This window comes from Mesoplodon bidens (assembly GCF_964165515.1).
Source record: "Mesoplodon bidens genome assembly, chromosome: 10".
NCBI classification, from domain to species: Eukaryota; Metazoa; Chordata; class Mammalia; order Artiodactyla; family Ziphiidae; genus Mesoplodon; species Mesoplodon bidens.
Genome location: NC_138172.1, coordinates 32,762,718 through 32,790,337, shown reverse-complemented (window position 1 = coordinate 32,790,337; position 27,620 = coordinate 32,762,718). Strand labels below are relative to the sequence as shown.

Genomic DNA, 27,620 nt, shown 5'->3' with positions numbered 1-27,620 from the left:
AATTCCCAATACTGTAATTCCAGAATTCTGTCAATAAATGAGATAGCATGAAATAAATGAATCAACCACAGCAATGAGAGATGATGATCAGTGGCTTTTTCCAGATGCCGATGGGAACCAGGTGAGAGAAAATGTCCAAGTGAAATTGTGTGGTCAGATGCTTTCTTTGTTAAATCTCCAAGGAGTCCTCAGGCTTCTGGAAAATTAGTTAAAGGTGGACATGGACAGAATGTAAATGGAAAGTTGAACAGCTTGTTCACCAACACGGTGGGTTGCAGTTTCCTGGAACCACAGGGACTTTGTTAAAACAGGACTGTAGCATTCTCAGCTGCTGTAGACCATGCTAGGAATGGAAACGAAAGCAGTTGATGGTGGTGACCACTACCCAGAAGCCGAAACCACAATCTAATTTTGCACAAAATAGCTAGGTCTGGCTCTTTTCTTTGCTTATGACTTTCATTTAGACTGCGAGGATTACCTTTAGTTGTGTGTCAAATAACATTTTGAAAATAGACTCAAGAAAACCATTTAGCCCTCAGTCATTTGTACTAACCCACAAAATGTCAGTACAAATATCTTCTAATAGACTAGTAGAGACACTCTCTAGTAACAAAGTCAATACAATCAAGGGAATAAAAAGTGGAATAGCCAAAGTAGAACTAGAGAAGGACAAGGAGGATAAAAAGGAGGGAGGAGTAAGAAAATGAGAAGGAGTGAGTTTTCATTTGGGAAAAATGTTGGACATTTATGTGAATATCTTGACTAACCTGAAAATTAACAGTATGTTAAACAAAATGGTGACAATTTATTATAAAGATAAGATTAACTACCAGCCTTATTGGGTCAACATGCTACTGAGAATTGGCTACCAACTACTTAAAACTGTAGCGCCTTTTCATCTAAAACTATTCTTTGGGGGAATAAAACTAGCCACTTTAACTAAAAAAGAAAAAAGTGGACTGAAATTCCAGGAAGAATTTCAAAGTGAAATTTGCCTTCTATTATTTGGCCCCAAGGTCATCATCAAATGGTCACCTATACTAACAGTGAGATTCAACATTTCTTTTCTATAACAATTATGACATCCCTTGACACACAGTATAGATTCAAGATATAGTTATTAAAAATGAATAAATGAATAAATGAATAAGTGAGTAGAGTCAAAGCAATCTTGAGAAAGAAAAATGGAGCTGGAGGAATCAGCCTCCCTGACTTCAGACTATACTACAAAGCTACAGTCATCAAAACAGTATGGTATTGGCACAAAATCAGAAATATAGATAAATGGAACAGGATAAAAAGCCCAGAAATAAACTCACACATCTATAGTCAATAAATCTTCAACAAAGGAGGCAAGACTAGACAATGGAGAAAAGACAGTCTCTTCAGTAAGTGGTGCTGGGAAAACTGGACAGCTACATGTAAGAAAAATGAAATTAGAACATTCTTTAACACCATACACAAAAATAAACTCAAAATGGATTAAAGACCTAAATGTAAGACTGGACACTATAAAACTCTTAGAGGAAAACATAGGCAGAACACTCTTTGACATAAATTGCAGCAATATCTTTTTTAATCCGTCTCCTAGAGTAATGGAAATAAAAACAAAAATAAACAAATGGGACATAATTAAACTCAAAAGCTTTTGCACAGTAAAGGAAAACATAAACAAAACAAAAAGACAACCGACAGAATGGGAGAAAATATTTGCAAATGATGAGACTGACAAGAGATTAATCTCCCAAATTTACAAACAGCTTATGCAGCTCAATATCAAAAAAACAAACAACTCAATCAAAATATGGGCAAAAGACCTAAATAGACATTTCTCCAAAGAAGACATAAAGATGGCCAACAGGCACATGAAAAGATGCTCCACATCACTAATTATTAGAGAAATCCAAATCAAAACTACAATGAGGTATCACCTTACATCACTCAGAATGGCTATCATCAAAAAATCTACAAACAGTAAGTGCTGGAGGGGGTGTGGAGAAAAGTGAACCCTCCTACACTGTTGGTGGGAATGTAAATTGGTACAGCCTCTATGGAGAACAGTATCAGTTCCTTAAGAAACTAAAAATAGAACTACCATATGATCCAGCAATCCCACTCCTGGGCATGTATCTGGAGAAAAACATAGCTCACAAGGATACATGCATCCCAACGTTCGTTACAGTGCTGTTTACAATAGCCAAGACATGGAAGCAACCTAAATGTCCATTGACAGACAAATGGATAAAGAAGATGTGGTATATATATATATATATATAATGGAATATTACTCAGCCATTAAAAAGAAATAATGCCATTTGCAGCAACATGGATGGACCTAGAGATTATCATACTAAGTGAAGTCAAAGACAAATATCATATGATATGCAGAATCTTAAAAAAAATGGTACAAATGAATTTGTTTACAAAACAGAAGCAAACTCACAGACTTAGAGAATGAACTTATGGTTACCAGTGGGGAAGAGGTGGGAGGAGGGACAGATTGGGAGTTTGGGATTGACATATACACACTGCTATATTTAAAACAGATAACCAACAAGCACCTACTGTATAGCACAGGGAACTCCATTCAATATTCTGTAATAACCTAAATGGGAAAAGACTTTGAAAAAGAATAGATACATGTATAACCAAGTCACTTTGCTGTACACTGGAAACTAATACAACATTGTTAATCAACTATAGTCCAAAATAAAATTAGAAATTAAAAAAAAAGTGAATAGAGAATCCTTGAAAAAACAGATCTTAGAAATATGAGTTCTGCAAGAGCTTTGATAGATCAAATCGTAGCATTTATATCAACCCATACCCTATCTTAATGTGTGTATTTGGGTACAAGCAAAAATTTCGGTAAGAACCTCCCAGTAAGATCACTGAAATTTGATGTTTGTAGGGCAAATACTATATACAAAGAAGACGACGTTTTAATGTAATTTATTTGAAATGCTTCCAGAGAAGTTTAAGGCCATTATACAAAAACATTCATTTCATGAAAACATTCATTGACTTTCTTCCCATAGGCCAGCCCTTGACAGACCTCTTTTCTCAACACGCTGGCCAAAGCGGCCGATGGCTCCTGCAAAGAATGATTCATTCTTTTCCCTACCATCAAACAACTTTTCTCGGCTTTTCTCTGCTTCTGTCTGCAGCAGATTCATTCAGTCGCTAAATCAATAACAACTTGAGTTGTTTTAAATAAACTTGTAATAGAAAAAAAGATTCACTGTGTTTGAAATCTATAAATACAGAAATATGTTTTATAGGGTAAAATGGACCACAACATTTTTTTTGAAAAATAAGTACTATAGCTTGTTTTCATATTGATAAATCTTGTCACACAGCTTCTTTGAATGCACATGATAGACGTAGATAATGACAACATAGTATTTACTGCTTTCCTTTGTGTAAACTTGAAAGACACAGATTTAAAAAAAAAATTTTTGGCAATAATTTAGAATCATTACTACTAGTGCTGGTGTGGGTACAATTTTGCACAAGTCATCTTTAATATTTACACTCGCAGGGAGATTTTCTGTGTGTTAACTTTTTTTAAAGGTCTGCGACTCACCCTGCATTGTAAATCAAGTCTGGCAGAGAGGTTTATTAGTTTGGATAACTGATCCTAATTAATGATAGAGTTAATTAAGTCGGCCTCTGGAGAATGTAATTATGATTCTGATCCAGCACAGAGCCAGAGATGGCAAATGATGACCCAAAAGTGGGGCAGGGAAACCCAATGCTCTGGCCTTTCCCAGAAGGACACTGGACCTTACTTTTCTCTTTTAATGCTTCCCACATAAGGTCACAATGAAGCACTTCTTCCAAATTCTTCTTCTCACATGTTTCCGTAAACAGAGTCACTGACTGAGCTGCAGTCCCTTTTCCTCATCTCTTCATTCATGCTCTAAAACAAGAGTAGGCCTAAGCAGATGAAACAAAGTGAAGATGGGTCTTTTTGCTATCCTGCCAGGTTTTCCCAGGCCCTTTGAGCTCTATTATGATATTTTAGGTTAGAAATGGCTCTTTAAGGTCAGCCACCATCTATGGCAGAGACCTCCTGATGCAATGCACATTTCAGTTCAAGATTCAGAGCTGACAGCGGTTTCTGCGTTGATCCTTTTAAGGTCAGACTCTTATTTCATGTCCTAATAGATTATTGCATCAAATTTGTACTGGATGAAATTGCAAGGTCAAGACAGTGCTTCTTCCTTTGCAAAATTAAACCTTCAGAATCCCCAGGGATGTTTTCATGCTTTTTGGTTGGATGACATTGAACCAATTTAACTTGAAACATTGATCTTTCCCGTTTCTCCTTCAAATGCCATCACGAGACACAAGTAACTTCCTCATGCCCTGTTTTCAAGGCCCTTTAAATTTCATGCCTTCAGCTACCCTGTCAAAGAGCTAGAAAAGCACTATAGAAACATGGAAGGACCCTTTAATCTACATGAAACAGTAGTTTAGAGATTGTTTTCTTTCTGTTTTTTAAAATCCAGCAGCACAAGTGAAAGTAACTTGTTCAAGTACTTCTCCATCCATCCAGACACTTGTGAAATACAATACAGGGTAACAGTTGCCACAGATTCCAGCTGACACAGACTGGCAGTTACAGTACTAGGGACAAAAAAGTACAGATAGGACTGGGTCAACACAGCCACAAAAGTATTAAAAAGTGCTTCTCCAAACCGTTCCATGTGTGGAATGCAAATACTGTACAGGTAAGACACAGGGCTACTTCCAGGAAGTACACGCTTCTGTCAGACGTTGCTTTCAACATGCCTGCTATTCCCACAGGAAGAGCCTGTCTGTTCCATGCGTTCACAGTCAAGGCTGACCTCACTTGTGTCCATGCTACAATCCGATTCACTGTCTGATTGGTCCATCTGCTCAAGTTTTGTGTCTCCCTGTGGCTCCCTGATCTCGGTGGTGGGATCTAGGAATGGTCCCTCGGAGTCAAGGACCCTGGCCTGCCCCGCAGCACACAGAATTGTTTCTTTGGCTTGACGAATACAGTTGAGCCACTGCTGTTTGTTGAAGGTGTCATTGGCTTGTAATGAGTGGGTCTGACTTTGGGATCCATTTTTGAAACTTACTCTGAAGAAGTTTTTAACTAGAAATGAAAAACACATAAAAAAAAGGTCAATGGACAGATATTTCCTCAGGCCAAAGATAACATATGTGATGACACTAACCCCCAGTACCCACAGCAGAGATCACTAATTGATTACTAAATGTGCCCTACTGATCCAGGACATGGCTCAGCTCCACCCTGTGGCCTCCATCAATCAACAGGTGTTGACACAGGTCTGGCACTCAGTTGCTCTCGGAAGCTAGCAAATCAGTACGGAACAACTATGCCTTGTGTTTCAGGGGACCCCAGAGTACTGGGTACCAAACCTGGCTGCATATCAAAATCCCCCAAGAGCATGTTAAAAATACAGATCCCGGGGTCTTACCCCTAGAGATTCAGATTCAGTGGGTCTGAGGTGGGCCTGGGAATCTGTAATTTCAACAACTGCCCCAAGCTAGAGCTTTTTCAAGTTTAAGAAGCTCTTTGTAACATCAAACAGACCCAAGACCCTCCACATGATAGTACTTGTATATTTAGTATCTGACGATTGAGAAGATACGTAAAGACTCTTATAAGTTTGGTTTCATTTTAAAATGAAATGACATTTTAATAATAACTGCAACAGGAGCTCTGTGCATTTCAAAAAAAATTTTATATTCTTTTGGCTGTGCCACGTGGCTTATGGGATCTTAATTCCCTGACCAGATATTGAACCCAGGCCCTCGGCAGTGAAAGTGTGGAGTTCTAACTACTGGACCGCCAGGGAATTCCTGTAGCTATGTGCATTTAAAAAATGGTAGTGCACGATATGGAAGACATTTGATTTAGTTTAATAACAACATTAACTGTCATTTAATGGGCCCCGTGTGCCACATGCATGTGGTTCACAGAAGTGTCTGCGCTTAGTCAGTTCCCGTGCACGATCCCTGTAGCCAACAGACTGGCTTCAGATAAATTCAGGCTCCAGTCTTTGCTGTGGTGCAAATGCCTTAACTCCCCTACGTCTCAGTTTCTTTATTTGTAAAATGGGGAAAACAAAGAGAATCTACCTTAGATGGTTATTATCAGGGATAAATATAATAATACATGTAAGTGCTTATACAATGCCTGGCACATAGTCAGTATTTGAGAAATATAAGTACTACTACTGCTACTGGTACTACCACTAGGGCGGAGGGACTGGTGAGTAGGTAAGAGGCAGTATACATGAATTACTTTGACAATATGATGCCAGTGTTAACCTAAGAGGCTCAAATGTTACTTGCTCAAAGAAGACCTCCCTGACCATTTCATCTTAAACATACCTCCTATTGCCATCCCTCTCTATTCCCTTACTGGGTTTTAGTTTTTTTAAGGTGCCTGGATTATTTATTTGTTTCTCAAATAACCTCTACCTCCTCCATCACAAAGTAAGTTCCACAGGGCTTCCAAGGAATTGAATTGTTTGGTTCCCTAGTGTATATCAGTGCCTGGCACAGTGCTTGACACATAGAAGACACTAGATAGATGCTGCTATCTAAACTTCTTTTGGTTAATTCCTTTGTTTATTAAGTCTCAAGTTAGAGAAGCCCATTAGAGTAATTACAGATAAACCCTCAGCCTGGTTGATCATAGTTATGTCTCTTTAGAGACAAGTCTGCCAGCTTAACTACAAAAACCCACTGTTATACAACTGTAATCACATAGGGGCCGTCTGGTCTTAAGAATGCTTTTATCCAGTGGAAGGAGTCAGAGTAAGGGAGCTTAAGGGGCACCAGTTATACGCAGACAGGTCAACTTGTAGTGCCTTACTTAATCCTTATAACAATCCTATGAAGTAGGTATGCATGCATCCCCACTTTGCAGATGGGAAACCAAGGCTCACAGAGGTTGAGTAAGGTTACACAACCAGTAAGTGATGGACGAAAACTGGAATGCAGTTTGACTTCAAGGCCATAGCTCTTCTCTTTTCACCAGGCAGCCATTCCCTCCAAACCACCACGACCAAACACGTTCAACAGGTCAGAACGGACAGCCATCCATACTTCTCTCATTGTTGCTGAACGCCCCACGCAGGGAGCCGCCCAGCCTCACTTCTCCGTCCTGCAGGTCTTCCAGCAGGAGGTCCTTCACGGGGATGGGCTGCCGGTACAACTGGTAGCAGAGCTGCTCGTTGTGGGTGACAGCCCGAGTGATCACAAGTACTTCTTGGAACAGGAAAACGTGTAGTTTCTGGAAGAAAAGAATCCACAGGATTCCCCTAAGCAATAATCTAATGAGTAGTTGATAAGTAGACCTCTGTGTATAAGAGGTCCCTAGGTACCAGGTTCACACTGGCCTATGAACTTCTAGGCTCAAATCTACCTCTGGGAGAACAGCAGTTGAGGGTTGGACACATTTCCAGATGCATCCATTGCCTTTCCTATGGGAGTGCCTCCCTAGGGCCCCACTGAAGAAGGCCTTTCTGCCTACAGACACCTGCAGCCAGGTCTGCCAGCTGCAGTGGCGTTCTTCACACTGCAATTCACAACCTGTGCACACACACACAGCCTTATAGGAACATTAAAAAAAAAAAAAAGGAGAGAGAGAAACCCCATAGAATGAAGAGGGTAATGAAGGAAAAAAGTTAGTGCTCCTGGGGCTTTGGTTTATTGTATCCAATACAATTCTAAGAGATCACAATGAATAACAGTCCATAAAGGATGAGACTGACATATCAGAGCCTAATATTAACGTTTGCTTCTCAAACCCATAAAACACTTGTTCCTTCAACCACTGAGCTGATTATCAGCTTCATCCAGGCATCCCAGCTCGGAACACTGCCCATTCCCAAGGAAACCAGAACATGCTGCTGTAGCCACAAAGAAAGACAATCAAACAAGTCGTCCTTCTCGGTTAAGTTCATAAGAACCTCGGTTCTCTGAAGAGGTTGTGCTTAAAAGGCTGATGATTGATGTGTGTGTTGTTGGCAAAAAAAGAATCTCAAAAATAAAGGCTTGTCTCAAACCACATTATAAAAGCAATTTTGCTGAGTGGAGCTGGGGTAACTTGGCTCCATTCAATTCTAAGTGCCAGACTCTTCCCGCAGCTTGGAAATGCTTAGGAGGTGAAGAGAGACGATCCATGACTTTGCAGCTAGATTCTGGTTTTCCAGTGGCAATATTTGGGAATATCAGCCTTAGGGTCTCAAAGAGGAGACCAGAAGAGTAGGGCTGAAAATTCACATTAGAATCTTGATTTGGGGTTGGGGGAGCATATTCAGCATTATCAGATAGTTTTAGATTTGGAAGAAAAGATACTTGCGGGTCATCTACCTGCACCCTGCCACAGATGGATGGATGGACAGACAGACACATACACACACACACACACACACACACCAAAAACTGCAGAAACTGAAGCTCAACTAAATGTTGGCTTGTGGACATACAAATGATGACGGTTCTGTATTGGTGTGTGTTTGCGGTGGGGGCAGGTTTGAAGACCGAAAAACAGAGTAAAGCACAGAATAACCAAGTTAAGGGCTGTTTTTTGGTGTGGGTGGTGGGGATGGAGGAAGAGAATATTAAGACTTTTCTTTTGGGGATTAGGGAGGGGAGGGGTTAGTCACTGTTTTACATACTAAAAATAATCAGATATTTTTACACTGTTTCTACTTCTACCACTCTTTCTCTTTGTTTTTTTTGGGGGAAGTAAGGATTTATTAAGAACATCAAGCTCCAGGGCATTCTTTTTTTTTTTTTTTACCATATACCTTTAAAATATTTTTTATCCCCACAAAAATCCTTATCATTTAAAACCAGATATTCAAATTATATGGCTAACATTTTTAGCTAATCAACTCTTCAGTGCTGATCCTGGAAAACAACCTTCAATGGATCTTTGAATAACGGAGATTCAGCCCCTGATACGAGTAGTGTAGGTAGTCACACCTTTAACGTTCAAGCCATAAATTGTGACGTTTGAAAGAGGTGAGGTCTACTGTCCTGCATTATCAGAATCTGTCGTATTTTCAGTGCTACTGGGTTGCACGTTATCTGCGAGGTTGTGTGCATGCTCAAGAAATAAATCAGTACACTTAATTCCTTAGTCAGCAATTTAATTTTTGTTTCCAACAGTTCATTCTCTTCCTTGAGCTGATTCACTCTCTGTAGCGTATCCTGCGCATTCTGCTTGCTTTTCAACTGGTTCTTTTTCACTGCCATGTTGTTCCTCTCTCTGCGCTGACGATACTCGTCACTGCTGCGATCCATGGGCACAAACTCTTTTTGCTCTGCCTGCTTGGAGGCACAGCTTTGCCTCTGCCCCCAGGGTCGGTGGGCACCAGCTGAGGAACCTGCTGTAAGCTGCTGGCATGAGCCTGAGTATGGATGACACTTATTCCGTTCACGCCCGGGTACTGTTCTGCTGTGATACCTTGCTCATTTGGGCACGCTCCCTTGTCAACATAGAACAAGTAGAAATGGGGACAAGGTGATCAATGGTTTGATCTGCCAAGAAATCTTCACATGTACCTGCGCCTCCAGCCTGGCCCTCCCCAAGCGGCCTCCACTCCCAGCGGCCCTGCACGGCGCGGCCTGACTCGACCCAGGCCTCGCGGTCCGCCAGTCCTACTTCTACCACTCTTCTAGACAAGGTAGGCACTTTGAACTCAGATTGTCTGGGCAACTTTAAAAAATATCCCTTATTTGTGAATGTTCACTGAGAATTCCTCTTCTTAGTCGCAGCTCCTTCCTGCCCTCAAACTGTTGAGATTTTTTTCCTGACTCAGGACTTTATTCATAATGACTTTTACAATTCTACTGGGAACAAACAAACAAAAACAAATCCCCTCACCCCAACTAAAATCTTTGTTCTCAAAAATCTATCTGCCTGAAACATGAACTAGATAGAGTTCATCCTTAATGCCCTGGGCACATCCAGCAAGAGGGTCTCAGTCCCTGACTGATGAACAGAAAGAGAAAAGGCCCTCATTCTGTGGGGTGATACATCTTCCTATTTCCCACAGGGCTTCTGAGAAAGAATGTTCAAGGAGCCAGAGCATCAGCCATTAGAAGTCTACCAGTGCTTTTCAGATATCAGCAAAAAGCAGAATGCAGCTGTCTGGCAATCAGTAACTCCCTAGTCAAACAGAAACACTTCTTCAAGCAGCGGCCTGTGAGAGGACTCATAACCTTTGTTGCAACATCAGCTGGTTAGATCTACAGCAGCACTGATAATGGGTGCTGTGACATGTCTCAGTGATTTCAAATAACATTTCCAAGCCTGCCCATAAATGTCACTTTACAGTCCAGGTCAGAAGGGTGTCCCCTGAATCATCAAACCTTTATTAAGAGTTTTCAATCTCGTTTTGGCTTTCATTCTATGGGTTGGCTAGATACTGAAGATGAAACACAAAAGAAGTGGAGACTGTCTTTCTCAATGCTGAAATTTAAATATATATTATATAAAATAAAGTTTATATATTACATAAAATACATGTTATATAATAATATATAAAAATTATATATATATTATATATTAGCATTAATTTCTACTGCTATATATAAAAATAGCCTGGTGAGTTGAATTTTTTAAAAAATAAATTTATTTATTATTTTTTATTTTAGGGTGCATTTGGTCTTCGTAGCTGTGTGCGGGCTTTCTCTAGCTGCGGGGAGCAGGGGCTACCCTTCGTTGCGGTGCGCGGGCTTCTCATTACGGTGGCTTCTCTTATTGCAGAGCACGGGCTCTAGGCACATGGGCTTTAGTAGTTGTGGCATGTAGGCTCAGTAGTTGTGGTTCGCGGGCTCTAGAGCACAGGCTCAGTAGTTGTGGCGCACGGGCTTAGTTGCTCCACGGCATGTGGGATCTTCCCGGACCAGGGCACCAACCCGTGTCCCCTGCATTGGCAGGTGGATTCTTAACCACGGTGCCACCAGGGAAGCCGTGTATTTGTTTTCAAAGGTCATGACCAAACAAAAGAAAAAGCTGGCAACTTTATGTTGGTTTCCAAAATTTTTCTGAGTATGTACTGGTCATGAAAGTTAAGATATATATATATAAATAAATAAAATATAAAAATATATTTAAAAACTATATGATCCTATGATATAAAAGACACTGGGAAAGCAACTTTTGTCTAAACAATGTGACCCTGGTTGGGGAGGGCATAGTAACAGGAGGCTCAGTATCAAGTGGATTAAGCATTTGGGGAGGCCCAGGATGAGATGACTGAAGCAGAGTAACTACTCACTACGCCCCGGTTGTTCTTCAGTTCGCCATGACAACACAGCACCCTTGAGCTGTCAATCAGGGAGTCTTTCTGGCCTTCCTCCAAGTAAAGAAGTCGCTCTTTATAATAACGGCATTCAGATTCTCCAGTCTTGGTGTTGATTTCTGCCACGATTCCCTGAATGATGTTTATCTGTGAAAACAAAAAGAAAGTATGGGGAAAGTCAGCAAACCATTCACATCAACAAGGCCCAGGTACTCAGCCTAGAAAGTCACTAAGATACACTTGGATCTAATTCTGAGATCATGTTATCTAAGTTGCTGCTTTGGGAAAAGGGAAAAATAAATAAATGCTTTTAATATACCGTATCTATCCATCCATACACCATCTATACATGTACACATATAAATACATATAACATATATTCATTTGTACACACACACATATTTGTATTATATATAAAACTAATGTTGATGCATAATTTTATATGAGTGAAAGAGATATGAGGTATTGATTTCAATGTGCAGGACTTATAATCACTAAGCTCTGTATCGCACATTTCTTAAAACATGCTCACAATGTTGAAAATGTAGGCATTCAAAAAATGTGGCCAAGGAGAGGAAAAGTAGAATGTAATAGTCTAGAAAAGGGATTGGGTTGTCCTTGGGGATTTGAAACCCAGTTTCAAGGTCTCTCTACATGCACTTAATCTAACCTACAAACAATATTTGCAAATTGGGTGTGAATAAATGGTTTGGATATCTTTTTAGTGACAAAACATAAATGATTTGTGAAAGACAGAGAACTAGGAATGGAAACAAAGGACACTAAGAGTAAGAATGGGGACAATTTGTCTATATACACTCAGGCCCATACCTACAGCACACGTGAGTAAATTAGGGGTAGAGGGATTTCAAAGCAATGGTGGATGCATTATTGTTTTTGTTTTTTTGCTTCTTTTGGCCAGGCTGCTCGGCTAGTGGGATCTTAGTTCCCTGAAGGACTAAACCCAGGTCCTCTGAAAGTGAGGAGTCCTAACCACTGGACCACCAGGGAATTCCCTGCATTATTGTTAAATTCAAAATGAAGCAAAACACAACAACAAGAGTACAACACTGAGACATGTTCAGTAAGCATTTATTCCAATGTAGTGTTGTTCTATAACATGAACAATACATCTAAAAGTTAGAAAATTCTAGAAAACAAAGGAGCAAGAAATCAGTTGAGTAAAAACTCAGTGACACCAACCCAAGGCAAAGTAATGACTTCTTCACCAGAGTCCTCTGTCCCCTAATAGTGAAAAGACCAACAGTCCCATCTTTCTTGTGCTGGTATTAACGGAAAAGAACGTAACAGATGAGAAATGTCAGTAAGGCCTCTTCTTGGTCACATTTACTTAATGGAAAAACAAACCAGTCTCTGAAAAGCAAGGTTTTAAAAGAGGCTTTTACTCAGTGAAAAGCTACCAGACCTTGTGTTCAAGTGGTAGTGAATACTAAGATTGTTAAATGATCATTTTTCACTTGCCTTCTGCCCAAAGCAACTGGATAAAAACTTCTACCCAGTTATAAACTTGGTCTTTCCATGTAAGTATTTTTTTTTTTTTTTTTTTTTTGCGGTACGCGGGCCTCTCACTGCTGTGGCCTCTCCCGTTGCGGAGCACAGGCTCCAGACATGCAGGCTCAGCGGCCATGGCTCACGGGCCTAGCTGCTCTGCAGCATGTGGGATCTTCCCGGGCTGGGGCACGAACCCGTGTCCCTTGCATCGGCAGGCGGACTCTCAACCACTGCGCCACCAGGGAAGCCCTCCATGAAAGTTTGATAGAAGACCTTACAGCTTGGAGTTGAAGTCTGGTGACTGCATCCTATGGACAGAGGCATAATCTCTACACCTTTGTAGCTACTAAGAGTTTCAAAGATCATTTATTTACTCTTTTCTCTATTTCCTAAATTTGGATGGTAGCACTACTTTGATAATTTTTAAAAAACATTATTTTTAAAAATACAGGCTCTTGGGGCTTCCCTGGTGGCGCAGTGGTTGAGAGTCCGCCTGCCGATGCAGGGGACATGGGTTTGTGCCCTGGTCCGGGAAGATCCCACATGCCACGGAGCGGCTGGGCCCGTGGGCCATGGCCGCTGAGGCTGCGTGCCCGGAGTCTGTGCTCCGTGACGGGAGAGGCCGCAGCAGTGAGAGGCCCGCGTACCACAAAAAAAAAAAAAAGAAAACAAAAACAAACAAACAAACAAGAAATTTCACAAAATATTCTAAAGCTATGACTCATCCTTCAAATTAATTCAATTAATGCTTGTTGAGCAACTTTCAGTGTCAGACTAGGTGGTGTCATTCAAAGAAATGAGACAGGGTCACTGCCCTCAAGAAGCTTAAAATATATGGGAGGTATCTGAGCAATTGTTTTATGTCTACCTTATCTTTCTACTTTATTACATTTTTAATATGTAGTGAAATCCATACTTTTTCCTTGTTTTTAATAATTAAAAAATTTTTTTTCATTTATTTTTTGGCTGCGTTGGGTTTCGTTGCTGCGTGTGGACTTTCTCTAGTTGTTGCGAGCAGGGGCTACTCTTTGCTGCGGTGCATGGGCTTCTCATTGCGGTGGCTTCTCTTGTTGTGGAGCACAGGCTCTAGAGCACGCAGGCTTCAGTAGATGTGGTGCGTGGGCTCAGTAGTTGTGGCACACAGGCTCTAGAGCGCAGGCTCAGTAGTTGTGGTGCACGGGCTTAGTTGCTCCAAGGCATGTGGGATCTTCCTGGACCAGGGATCAAATGCGTGTGCCCTGCATTGGCAGGTAGACTGTTAACCACTGAGCCACCAGGGAAGTCTCTCCTTGCTTTTAAAGACCTTTGTGGGGCTTCCCATGTACCTAGAGCCCATGCTCCGCAACAAGACAAGCCACCACGAGAAGCCCGCACACCACAATGAACAGTAGCCCCTGCTCGCCGCAACTAGAGAAAGCACACATATAGCAACGAAGACCCAATGCAGCCAAAACAAACAAACAAACAAACAAAAACACCTTTGCATTCATTGCTGTGGTTCATCTTATCTGCTATTACTAGGTGTACCTGGGCAGCTGGAATTAATCAGTACTTGAGTCAATTTTCTGAATTTCCTGCAAGTATCCAGGAAACCAGAAGGAAGATGTACCATAGGCATAAAGATATGTTCATTTCCTAATTTAACTCAGGAACTGAACAGCAGGCATTTCACGTGAAGATTAATAAACTCAAAAGCCACAGTGGTTCCTTAGGCAGCTATGACTACTCTCAAATGCTGCTTTTCTCTCAGGTGTTTGAAAAAATAAAAAGAGACAAAAGAATGGAAACAATTGGTGTTATTCCATATTCTATGTCTATATTTATCATAGTAACTCTGGGTTTGCTTTCATTTATTGAAAATATTTTTTGTATTTATACTGACCTGTATACCATGAACTAATCCGCCTGCATACCATGTCTAATCTCTCTGCACTGGTTCTTGAGAGGAATTTATTTTGCAGAATTGCAGAGAGGAATAAAGTTACATATAGCAGACTGGCAATAGCAAAGTCATGCTAGTTGTGCATTTAAATTAAATTTATTGCTGCATCTCTCATTTGGGTTCAAACTGAAGGGCAGGGGCTGGTAAAGGAAGATGATAAAAGATACCCATAACAGAACAGGGATTAAACCCACACATGCTGGAATCGTCATCCTCAAAGTAGAATCTGAAGGTCCTGTCTGTCTAGTCCCTTGTGCAGTAATATCATCTACTTGTCGGCTCCCGACATGGACCAAGAAGAGCAGCTTTCACTGCTGTTGCATCAAAAGCAGGACTGTTCTTCCCATTGATTCCAGTGATATTTTTTTAAGGAATTGGAACAGTGGCAGGCAGAGGGAAGAGATGGTCTGCAGGATCATTTTCTGGCTGAAAGAATCCTTAGAATTTAAAACATTAAACAACCAGATCTGGAATATATGAATATCCAAAGTTCTATTTTAAGATGTTCTCTTTGGGGGGAAATTTCTATCAACCCTCCAAAATACTATTAAGAAATTCTAATACAGATGTGGTAGTTTACCCACTGCATTAGAAGCAAGACCATTCTTTAGATCTAATCATAAGACTGAATGCTTGGTGTAGAAGCAATTTACTTAAGAGTTCCCTGATCTTTCCCTTTTCATAGGTGGAAAATTTATTCAGGGCACATGAGTCAAGTTACATTGGTACTGTAGATTTTTTTTTTTTGGCGGTACGCAGGCCTCTCACTGTTGTGGCCTCTCCTGTTGCGGAGCACAGGCTCCAGACGCACAGGCTCAGCGGCCATGGCTCACGGGCCAAGCTGCTCCGCGGCATGTGGGATCTTCCCGGACCAGGGCATGAACCTGTGTCCCCTGCATCGGCAGGCGGACTCTCAACCACTGCGCCACAAGGGAAGCCCGGTACTGTGGATTTTATGGTTATCAAACATCCACAATGCACTCAGGAGTACAGGGCTAAATATTTCTGTTCATCTAGGGTAATGCCACAGGGATTTTGAAAAGAAGGGGGGGAAACTGCTGTGCCTCTATAGTGTAAATGGGCATTTAGAAGACTTGCTTTGCAGACATTTTCAAATGCAGGTATACCATGCTTCACACATAAATCTGCCTGAATAACTAGGTGCAGATTCAACTTTCTAAAATAGCATCACATTTTATGCACGAGGGAAACTGGTGCACCCTTTCATATTGCAAACAATCATATTCTTATCTGTTTTTAAATTCAAACTTTAGCTCACTGGGTGTTTTTTTTTAAAACAAAGCATTATTCTTTCATGCTGCATATTAAAAAGAAGAAATCTTTACCGTAAAATTCAGAGCAAGCTTGTTTGCTTCAAAAAAGTAATTATTTAGACTAGTTTGAGCTCCCTGTTGTTCTCATTCCTACAGACCACACACTTGCTGGGATGAAATATGGAGAGGAGGCAACGCTGTTGCTCTTCCCAGTAACGAAAACAGACACGATGAAGTGAGATGGGCTTCATCCCTGGTGTCTGCATCCCCCATCATGCTGGATTGGTAGGCTAGTCTGTATGTTGGGCCTGCCAGACACATCAAACACCTCTTGAATCAGGAGAGAGTCTTTCCTTGTTCTTCTCTATCCCCACATGGACAAGTGGCCCAGCTCTGTACCAGTGAGGCCCCTCCACAAAGCCTGGTGGCCAGAGAGCTCTCTGCAATTCCAAAGGCAACAGGGGCTTAAAGAAGTAGCCAGGCTTTCAGCTCCATAGGATCATAAAGAAGTGGAAAAGTCATAAGATTTGCAGTCTACACTGAAAAGGTTCAGATATCAACTCCATTACTTGCTGGCCCTGGACTTGGGTGAGTTATTTAACGCCCCCAAGCCTGATCTGGAAAAGGAAAATGGCCCTAACATGAACAGGTACCTCACAGGTTATTATGAGGATTAAATGAGATACATAACCCATAAGGCAATTACATAAAGTTGATTTACTAGATGTTCACTACATGTCAGCAGGTGTTACTATTATTATTGCTGTTGTTGTTACTACTTACTATTAAGTAAGTTAAGTCTTTCTCTGGGAAGAGATAGGCAGTTTGCTCCACAGGCTCAAGGCTTCTGATTTTCTAATCACCTTTGCATATCACCTTCTGTTATTGTCCCAGATCCAGGCAGGGAATAAGCTCTTTGAACTGGTCTCTTAGCCTCCATACCCACTGCTGACTCCCTAAGCAGGTTTCCAAGACTGCACATCTGGACCACCGCAGCATCCTCCCAGCTTGCTTCCCTGTCCCTAGTCTCCTCTGTCCCCTGTCCTACAGATGAAGAGTAACAAGTCCAAGATTACACAGCTGGTCAGTGATGGAGCTGGGATTTGAACGTTGAATCTAAGCTACTTAAAAAACAAAAGCAGGGCTTCCCTGGTGGCGCAGTGATTGAGAGTCCGCCTGCCGATGCAGGGAACACGGGTTCGTGCCCTGGTCTGGGAAGGTCCCACATGCCACGGAGTGGCTAGGCCCGTGAGCCATGGCCGCTGAGCCTGTGCGTCCGGAGCCTGTGCTCCGCAACGGGAGAGGCTACAACAGTGAGAGGCCCACGTACCACGCGCAAAAAAAAAGAAAAGAAAAGAAAAGAAAAAGCACAACAAAGGAAAAATGTCTCAAATTGATATTTAAAGCTCCCTGTAACCAATGTGAACCACCAACCTCTGCCCCTTCTCCTGCTGCTTCCTGAGTATCGTCAACCCCAGGCAGACTGACCCATGGCATTCCCTGGCATGACCTGTCCTGTCATTTCTTCACACCTTTGCCCAGGCCATTTGCTCCTTGGGCCTGTCATCTCCTCTGCCCTGCCCCGCAGAGCACCACAATCAGAACCGAGCTCTCTGGGCAGAATGCTCACAGTTCACCACAGTCTCACAATATGGACCCCATTTTTCCTGGTCTTCTATTGCTGCTACGGAAGAATCCGTATTTCCCAAACCACCCAGCTGCATACTCAGTACAGTTGCTGGGGAGTAGGTTTGACTAGTCTGCATGTTTGGATCTGGGGCCAAGGAGAGCTGGGTCTTAAATGGGTGTTGACTTCACAAATGGGCTTTGGTAAAAGGTAAAAGGCAACTCTCATTTGCTAACTAAACAAAGCTATTCAATTTAAAATCTCCACAGAGATCTTAACCCTCACAGTCAGCAACTGTAACAAACAGATTATAGAGTCACCTATATAGAATCAAGAAATTTTAGAATTAAAGGGACTTTAGAGTGCATTTCATGTAAATACTGCATTTTATAGATTATGAATAGTGCTGATTTGCAAAATCAAAACATGGTTAATGTCAGAGCCAAGGCTGGAACCCAAGATTCCTGAGTCCTGGTACCCAGGGACCCTTCATCTTCTAGCCATTGGGGAAAACAACAAGGGAAGACAGAAAGAAACAAACTTACAGCTTCTTCCAGGTGCTGCTGATCCGGATTATCATTTGGTGTGTGCCTCAAGATTTCTCGAAGAAGCAGAGGGTATTTCACCAGACGGCTCCTTGGAATATCAAGGAAATTCCAGAGATCTAGTTTGCGGCTAAAGGGGGATTCTAAACATCGCTGTAGGAAATCTTGCACTCGGTGATCTTGTTTTTTGTGGTCCAGCAGAGCTTTGGCAGCTACTTGATTGCTGCAGTAGCTGTCGTAGGAGCTGAGACAAGGCAGCTAAGAAAGGAACATTAAAAGAGGGTTGGAGCATTAAAATAATTGTGCTCTGAAGTTACATGCTAACGTCACTCATTGGGACTGAACAAAACCTAACTGGTCTCCAGGCCTGGCCAACATTCCTTTATCTAGATGGCTGGAGGAGACAGAAATGGAATCTTCAATATGGCAGGCAATGGATAGTTCTTTAAGCTCCTGCTTGCTTGCACAAAGTTATTTTCTTAGTGGCATGTTTACTTTCTTGATTGTTAAGACCTCAATAATTTGTTTGCATTTCTGCCAATCTAAGCTAGACACAAAAGAACTGGAATTACTGTATATGCACACAATTCAGAATTTTCCTAAACTGGAATTATTGCATATGCATACAGAATTGTCCTAAACTTTCAAAAGTATCTGGTGAGGGCTTCCCTGGTGGCGCAGTGGTTGAGAGTCCGCCTGCCGATGCAGGGGACACGGGTTTGTGCCCCAGTCCGGGAAGATCCCACATGCCGCGGAGCGGCTGGGCCCGGTGAGCCATGGCCGCTGAGCCTGCGCGTCCGGAACCTGTGCTCCGCAGCGGGAGAAGCCACAGCAGTGAGAGGCCCGCGTATCGCAAAAAAAAAAAAAAAAAAAAAAAAAGTATCTGGTGAGAGGAAAGTCTCCTATATTTTTTAAAATACATGTTCTTTTAGAATTATTAATGAGAAACTAATCTAGAAGACTTAGTGGCTCAAAAAGAAAGGAGTCAGACTCCACAGCCCAGCCCTTTGCATGGCCCAGTGCAAGCACCTCTACATTAGTTTTAGGTACCTGATTCCAAGGCGGACCAAATATACAGAACTCCAAGAAGTTAAAGCAAAAGTATAATCACTAAAAAATTAGATGCAGAAAGCATTTAGAAACATCTTTTAAATTAGTTCTGACAGGCCAGAATGATTCTTGGCTATACCTAATGGTTAACATCACAATTCCATGCAAAGAACAATTTAAGCTTAAAGACTTTGGAATACTTCAAGTCCACTATTTTCCTTCCAGTGAAATACTAATTTCCCTGATATGTCCCATCAGTCACATGGTGCAAACAAGGAGTCAGAGACTCAGTGAAAGCACTGCTCATCTCCCTTTTCCACTCCTCCCTATGACAGCATCCTAATGCACGGGCTGTCAGCTTCCAGAAAGTCACTGGAGGCAATAAAATGCAGCCAATGGCCCTGCTGTGTTTGCTTCTCTCCCTGGACTAGGAAGCTGCTTTTACCATAACACTTGCTCTGTGGAGGGATTCGTTGCAAGACAGTGGCAAGAGGATCTTTCATTTCTGCATCCTTAGTACTGTGCAGTGGGCCTACTGTACAATAAACATTCAAAGTCTATATGTATTCTGAATGAACAAATGAATGAATGTTTAATGCATTACCAGATTAGGTAATATTTGATGGTTTGTGAACACAGCTTAAAAATAAGTTGTGGCAGCATCTGAACAAAGGGTCAAAGTTTAACTATTCTGCTACTTCTTTTATACCTTTTTTTGAAATTATTTTCTCAGTGACTGAAACCAAACAAGATACCATGAAAGTAATGTTTAAAAAGTTCACTGTTGAGTTTAACATTCCTTGGAAATGCCTACCTTCTTTACATGTTATTAAAAACCTCTATTTGTGTTAAAAAGAATTACAGAAATTCTTTTCTCAATGTTATATTTGAAAGTAATGATAATTGGTGCTTACACACACAGACACACACACACACATGCACGCACAAATACCCTGGATGTGTAACGTTTAAAAGTTCACTGTCGAATTTAACACTCCTTGGAAATGTCTACATTCCTTATATGTTATTTAAAAAAACCCCTCTATTTGTGTTAAAAAGAGCTACAGAAATTCTTTCCTCAATGTTGTATTTGAAAGTAATGATGACTGGTACTTAAACACACACACACACACACACACACACACACACTCCAGATGTGGCACTGTGGCTTGTAATTTAGATCTTCAGAATTAATTAAAAAGAGACTCAGGCCCTCTTATTTTCATTTCCACTTCCTGGCTTTTTAAAAAGACCTGGAATGCCCAATGTTTTCATTATGGAGAAACAAATCAGTAGTAACCATCAGATGTAAACTAGCAAGGAACCCCAACCACACGGCTGCTTGTTGTCCAATGGGCCGTTACCTTCTCTGATCCTGCCGCCTCTGCTGCCATGGCAACCAAATCTGGCTCTGGTCCTGTGTTCACAACTCACAGGGTGCTCATTTCCTGAGCATAACCTGAAAAGCTATCTGGTTCAGCCCACTGACTAGAAAAAGCCACAGGTGACATTTAACTAGATAGGGAATGAAGAATATACACATCTTGGTTCCAAAATACACTGTGATAACTCAGTAGTTAAGAGGACAGACTCTGGAACCAGGGAGTATCATGTTCAAAGCCTAACTCAGACAGTTAATAGTCAGGTGACCCTTCAGAAGCCTCAGTTTCCCCACTTACAAAATGCACATACTAATGTCCTCTTTTAGTGAGATACTGAGATATGGCAGATAGAAAGTGTAACAAGAGCTTGGCTCCTGGTTAAGAATTGGTAAGTAATAGCTATTATTAATATTATTATTATTTAACCCTAGAATATTTTCACTGAAGAAACTGTGGTTGAGAGAAACAAAACTACTTGCTCAGCTGGAGACAAAACCAGTCTGAAACGTGTTTGGCCTCCCCACCACCCTCGAAGGCTCAACTATTCACCATCTCTTTAAGTAGACTATCAAGAATTTCTAAGGGAAACTCAGCCTTTTTTTTTTTTTTTTTAAGAAATTCTTTCTATCTTCCTAACATGAAAAGTGATAGAGCAAATGTATTTTTTTGCTTCTGTGTACCCTGCCTCTCTCTTTGGAATGAAAATTTATTGAGAAGCCAAATTAACATGAGAACTTGCTGCCTTGGAGACTTGATAAATTACTTCATTACTGAAAAAACCTTAGCATGAAGAAACAACTTGGGAAGTTGTTTCTTTATGAGAAGGGGAGGCTTATGAGAACAGGCCAACGTATGGTTACTGATCCTCAGTAACGAGGGTGGTTCCCTGAAAAAAACCTACCACTCTGTTAAGGTCTTCAAAGTAATTGATTCATTCTAAGGTCAAAAGGACTGGCCAGGGCTACCTCACTTGGGAAACTCACTTGTTTAAAGGTTTTTTTTTTTTTCTTCACTTTTTTCCTTTGGGGGGGAAAATCAATTTTTCATGGGTTGAATGGGCTCTGACTTTTCTCATTCAAAGTCCACTAAGATGTTTATTTTGTTCTGTTAAAAAGACCAGAACTCAAACAGATGTACCCCTTGGTTTACAATTCCCACTCACAGGGACACATCTGCAGTTAAAAGAGGGAAAACATTTAACTGCTCATCGGTCCTGATGAATAAGGACCGTTTCTGGTGAGGTCTGGTAACAGTGGGCCAGTTGTTTAATTTTAGGCTAGTCTTTAAGCTGCAAGTTCCCATTTGATGTGGGAAGTGTCCAGATAGCAATGGACCAGCATGGTCAAACTTCTTTGGGGTATGTACAGAAAATGACTGCAAAATCTACCCCCATATCAAACTAATTTCCTAATGAAATGCATTTATTTCAGAAAAAAAATTAGTAACAAGGCAAATGCATTCATTTTTGCTTCTGGCATGAACTGACAATTTGTATATGACGTCTGAGGAAACCCTGTAGTTCTACACTGCCATCTTGTCAAAAACAGAGGGGTCATCATGCTATTCTGGAGTTGTGCCCTCACTCCCACCAAAGCAATCCACAGACTGAGCAAGTTTAAGAAAGATTGAGGCAGACTCTCTCTTCTCATTACACCTCCTCTGTCTCCAGCTGGCTAACTCTCTTTAGAGAAATTTTTCTGTGGGCTAATGAAGTTAAGACATCTAACATGGCTCATAATAAAATCAAAGTCAAAAATGTAAGATGAATGATCTCTCCTGAAATATTAGGGCACATTTTCTAAATTATTCATCTTAGAACATTACTTGCCTTTCAGATACCCTTGGGATATTTCAGCCTCAGTGCTAAAATTGACTCCTGAACTAACCTGGAGCAGGGGTGGAACACTCGAGGACTCACAGAAGGAAACAGAAATGCTTAATAGGGAGTGGTGGGGACTGTGGCAAAATAGAGAGTGCATGCCTTGTCTAAAATAAATTACAACTGAACAACCATGTTAGGCACTCAATATAACACCAGTTCAGCCCCAGAACCGTAAATTAGAACCCGTAACCTAAAGTCACACGTGATTTCTTCAATTAGGAAAGGGTATGGGTTATACTGGGATAAAGATCGGCATAATAACCAGATTTCCTAAGAAGTTACTTAGGATCAGATATATGCTAAACACTAACAACATTTATGAAATGACATTTGACCATAAAAGTTTTTTTTTGTAGCATGAATAAAAGCTTTCTTAGTGATGGACAGGAAGCTGTAGATAAATTTTTACTAGAATAAAAAATGTAATAATTATATTCGTAATTGGCCCGATGTGAATATTAACTAGTCTTACTTTCTTTAATGTGAAACTAGTAACAATTTCACGTGTGCCTTTTATTGTACAAAGGCCATGTTATCTTTAAATGCAGTACATTTATAATAATAAAAAAAAGTTTCCATGCTTTGAGGAGATAAAGGCTAAATGTAATGATAAATTTTACTAGAAATTTGCTATTTTAATTTTTTCTGATGTGAAACCAGTGTTTGCCAATAAAACAATTCTCACTAAAATGAAACTCCATCTACATTATTGAAATTTATCTTCAGTCAAGACCAGCGAACTTTTCTTACCCAGCCCACGAGGATGGGGCCGACGTGCTCAGTTGAGCCATCGGGCTTCCGTACATCTCGAAGCTGACTAAGGAGGTCTGGTAAAAAAAAACAAACAGAATGCTTATTTTATTAGGCATTCAAATATGAACAGGGCTGGGAGATTTTGGGTTACTCACATTATTACATAACCATGACTTGTTATAAGACAACTCTATTAAGGCTACAAGTCAAGACTCATTCTGGGAACAAAATTATACCTTCGTGTAGAGGAATCAGGGAGTCCAGTGTTCCAAAAATTTGATTCAACTCTTGTTCTGTCATTATGGAGAGTTTCAGCATGGGGTCATGATAGGCCTGCACAAGAAGGGCAAGAGATGGAGGCAAACATTTAAAATCAGAGGAAGTAAGTTGTTAATGTAAATGCCTTCTGAGAGGCCCTACACAATAACAAAATATTTGGCTCTCCCCACGACTTCTCCCATAATGCTGCACAAACAGCAGATGGGTGTGGTTGGAGCAGATGAGAATCCAGCATTGCCTTGAGACTTTTGTGGTTGTTGATAAACCAAAGCAGATTTTTTTAAAGCTTCTTTTTTTTTAAATTCTAGTATATCTTACATCTCGGAAAGGGCACAAATCCTAAGTATAGCGCAGATTTGATTTGTATAATGTTTAAAAAATTAACTTTATTGAAGGTCTAGCAGCTTGAAAAACTCCACTTTATACAAAATTAGTTATTAGCAGGTTATTTTTCAATTAGTCCATATTTAAACTAAGTAAAGGAAGGGGAAAAAAAGGTGCTTGGTATCCTTTACTATGGATTTGAAGCAAAGAGGGCAAAATCTCTGCCAATCTTATTACCTCTTATTAATGACAATTAAACCACATGAACACATAAATATACCCAGGGCACTGCAATAGAATACAAACACTCAGACCGCACAATCCCTGCCTTGAAGGAGTTTTATAAAGCTAATTGGGAAGATTAAAACAAAAAAAAAAGCATGGAAAATTAAATATGTTTAAAAAATAGTTCAAGATTAAAAATAGGACAGTTATCACACTGCAGCAAAAATTCATCAAATCATAAATGCTCTAGAGGATCGGAGAATTAGAGGTAGAATGGCTAAGGAAGAATTTAAAGATGAGCTGCTTGGCATAGAGAAGGAGGTGGTAAATACTGTTGAAGAATGAACTGAGACTTGAGTTTGCTTCTGGAGGATAGGTGGATATGGATGGTTGAAAGGAAAGGGAAGGGTTTCCAGGAAGGTAGGACCAGCAAAGCAAAGGATAGAAGTGAAAAAGGGAAATCTTGATGCAGGTAGGAGGAGTTGGACTTATGACCAGCAAGATGTCTCCCAGAGTTAAATGCTTTCTTTTTTTTTAAATTAATTTTATTTATTTATTTTTGGCTTCGTTGGGTCTTTATTGCTGCGCACGGGCTTTCTTTAGTTGCGGCGAGCAGAGGCTATTCTTCGTTGAGGTGCACTGGCTTCTCATCGCGGTGGCTTCTCTTGTTGCAGAGCACGTGCTCTAGGAGCACAGGCTCAGTAGTTGGGGTGCACGGGCTTAGTAGCTCCGCAGCATGTGGGATCTTCCCCGACCAGGGCTCGAACCCATGTCCCCTGCATTGACAGGCGGATTCTTAACCACTGCGCCACCAGGGAAGTCCCTAAATGCCTTCTTTGTCCTCCCCACCTTCCTCCTCCTCAGCCCTGCCCAAAACTCAGTTTCTTGGCTGATTCCAAGAAAAGCTTGGATAGCCATTTCTCAGGAATGCTACAAATGGGATAAAGTTGGACTAAGGACACATAAAAGAAGGGAAGTATCTTTCCAACCCTCTGATTTTTCAAGGAGGCTGTATCGGATGAAGGATTCTGGATTTCAGCCTCCATGGGGGTCAGTGGAATGGAAAGGTTTTCGAGGAAGGCTGTTGTCAAGACTATACAGACTACAAGGCATGAATCTCCTCTCCCTTCCCACACACGAAGTGATTAAAAACAAGTTTCTATATAAAAGACTCTAACTTACATGATAGTGTGCAGTTGCCTCAACGAACCACTTTACCCACTTATGGGATTCAAATGACTTTCTAAGACATGGTTCCAGTTTCAGATGTCTACACACTCTCTCCCAGGGATGAAGGGGACCTGCATGTGAGACTTCTAGGACAATGAAATGCATGTGAAGCCAGGCCCGATGAACACTTTCTGATTAAACTGAAGTGTTCTTTGAGGTGCATTAGAGACATGCAGAGGAGAACCCCTAATGGTGCCAGGTCTAGAGCCTTCCTGTTTTGAGACATTTTCCCCCCTACTTGGTTTGTAGATTCCTCTCGATTTCTGATGACCTGTCCTAGTCATAGAATGAGTCTAATAAAACACAATCTTAGAACTGTGAAATTACTCAGAGGAAAAAAGCAGGAGGTGACTCAAAGGACCACTGGATTCGAATGTACCTTTTTTGCCAATTTCAAGTCCTCTATTAAATCTTCTTCTCCTTGAGAAAGCTCAAAGATGGCCTGCAAGGAAAGGTAAAACACATTTACTGAACTTTCATTTTTTTTTTTTTTTGCGGTACGCGGGCCTCTCCCCGTCGTGGCCTCTCCCGTTGCGGAGCACAGGCTCCGGATGCGCAGGCTCTGTGGCCATGGCTCACAGGCCCAGCCGCTCCGCGGCATGTGTGATCTTCCCGGACCGGGGCACGAACCCATGTCCCCTGCGTCGGCAGGCGGACTCTCAACCACTGCGCCACCAAGGAAGCCCCTCCTTTCATTTTTGAGACAAAATTCAACTGATGCTCAAAGCCCCAAATCTACTTATTTCTTAAGGATTTTTAAAGGATTCTTAAAAAGTTAAATTGACCCGAAGCAATTGCATCTAGTGGCTAAAACTTACAAAGAAAAGATTTTGCAAAACTTCTGTGTAATGTGCCTATTTGTTTGTGGCAGAAAGAGTTTTCACATATGTTTCTAATCCAACAAGTCATAATTCATTTACAGAACTGTGATGCAGCTGAACAAGATGGAACTATTTTAGGTAAAATAATTAGCGTCTGAGCCATGGATTCCATGTCTCTTTTGTGAGTGGCAATCATAATAAATGATTCGGGGTCTGTTCTCAGTGATGGACATGGAATTATTATTAATTGGGCCATCACAATTTGTCTTCCTTCTATTCAACAGAAGGTAAATCTCAACAGAAAGCTTTATTCTCATCAGCCACTTGTCTTAAGGCTGCATTGCAGGAAGAATCCGATATTTTATCACTCTAGATGTCTGGTGAAGTTAATTCATTCTAACTTACTTCTTGGCCCTGCACTGCACAATAAATAAAGTTACAGGAGCTGGCTGTGTGCAAGAGTGTGTAAATGGATGCAATGATTTGCTTCTATTAAGCCATCATAATTTAAGAGCGATGATGTGCAGAACAGTCTTTCTCTTTCATCTGACAGTCTCAACTGTTGGCAAACTTTACATTATTAAAGAACTACATGCCTGTGGTGACTCCTATGTTTCTTTCAGACCAGAGGGAAGAGGTGAGCAGGCTTGGAGAACACCTCCATCCCTGGGGTTGGTGGAGAGCAGGACAATGAATGTGCTCCCTGGCCCAACGGGCAGAGGCAGAACGCTGCGCTGGAGGCCAGTGCATGGTGGCCCCTCTCAAGGCCCCCAGTAAAGCTTCCATGTCATGCCCTCCTGGTACTCTACTTTGTTTAACCTTTTATTTTGAAATAATTAGACTCACATGAGAAGTTACAAAAATAATACAGAAAGGTCCTGTATAGCCATTACTCAGCTTCCTCCAATGGTGGCTTCTTACATAACTACTGAGCATTATCAAAATCAGGACATGGGTGGTTGCAATACAATTAAATATTTTTACTTGGACCTTCCTCAGATTTCCTTGTATGTTTGTTTTACCAGAGCTCAATGTGGCCCCCAAGAGAGGAAAACCACAGAACCCCATACTGGGATACACCACAGTCAGGTGTCTGTGGAGGGGGGTGGGCAGCACGGTGTCACTGTGAAGACCATGGGATTTGGTTCACGGCTCCAGCTCTGTAACTTTCTAGGTGGGTGACCTTGTGTTCACTGTACCTTAGTAATCTCTTCATCTGCAGAATCAATCCTCCCCTCCTTCCTTCCTTCCCACTGTACAAGTTATATATGCACACTATTACACAGAAAAGTATAAAGAGGAAAATTTTAAATTATCCACAATACCATTTGTTAACCACTGTTAAGATTTTGCCATATTTCTGCAAATGATTTTTTCAGTGTACATATTATTTTTAAATTATTTATTCATTTTTTAATAGACTAACATTGACATGGTTCAAAATTTA

At 41.1% G+C, this 27,620-nt stretch overlaps 1 protein-coding gene and 1 pseudogene across 5 annotated transcripts in view; both read right to left on the bottom strand.

Annotated features, from left to right (window-relative positions):
- Positions 1 to 2,936: 2,936 nt before the first annotated feature.
- ARHGEF3 (Rho guanine nucleotide exchange factor 3) overlaps positions 2,937 to 27,620 on the bottom strand; it is a 327,189-nt gene continuing 302,505 nt past the window's right edge. For all 4 annotated transcript variants that reach the window (XM_081245232.1, XM_081245234.1, XM_081245231.1 and 1 more), the window contains 7 exons: positions 25,732 to 25,794; positions 23,531 to 23,627; positions 23,292 to 23,368; positions 18,228 to 18,485; positions 11,304 to 11,474; positions 7,114 to 7,300; positions 2,937 to 5,128 (listed from right to left, as the gene is read on the bottom strand). In XM_081245232.1, coding sequence (XP_081101358.1) covers positions 4,776 to 5,128; positions 7,114 to 7,300; positions 11,304 to 11,474; positions 18,228 to 18,485; positions 23,292 to 23,368; positions 23,531 to 23,627; positions 25,732 to 25,794 — 1,206 coding nt within the window. In that variant the 3' untranslated portion in view covers positions 2,937 to 4,775. The remainder of the gene's footprint in view (positions 5,129 to 7,113; positions 7,301 to 11,303; positions 11,475 to 18,227; positions 18,486 to 23,291; positions 23,369 to 23,530; positions 23,628 to 25,731; positions 25,795 to 27,620) is intronic.
- LOC308623787 (CCAAT/enhancer-binding protein gamma-like) lies at positions 8,514 to 9,602 on the bottom strand (annotated as a pseudogene). The gene has a single exon. The product of its transcript is annotated as a CCAAT/enhancer-binding protein gamma-like (transcript).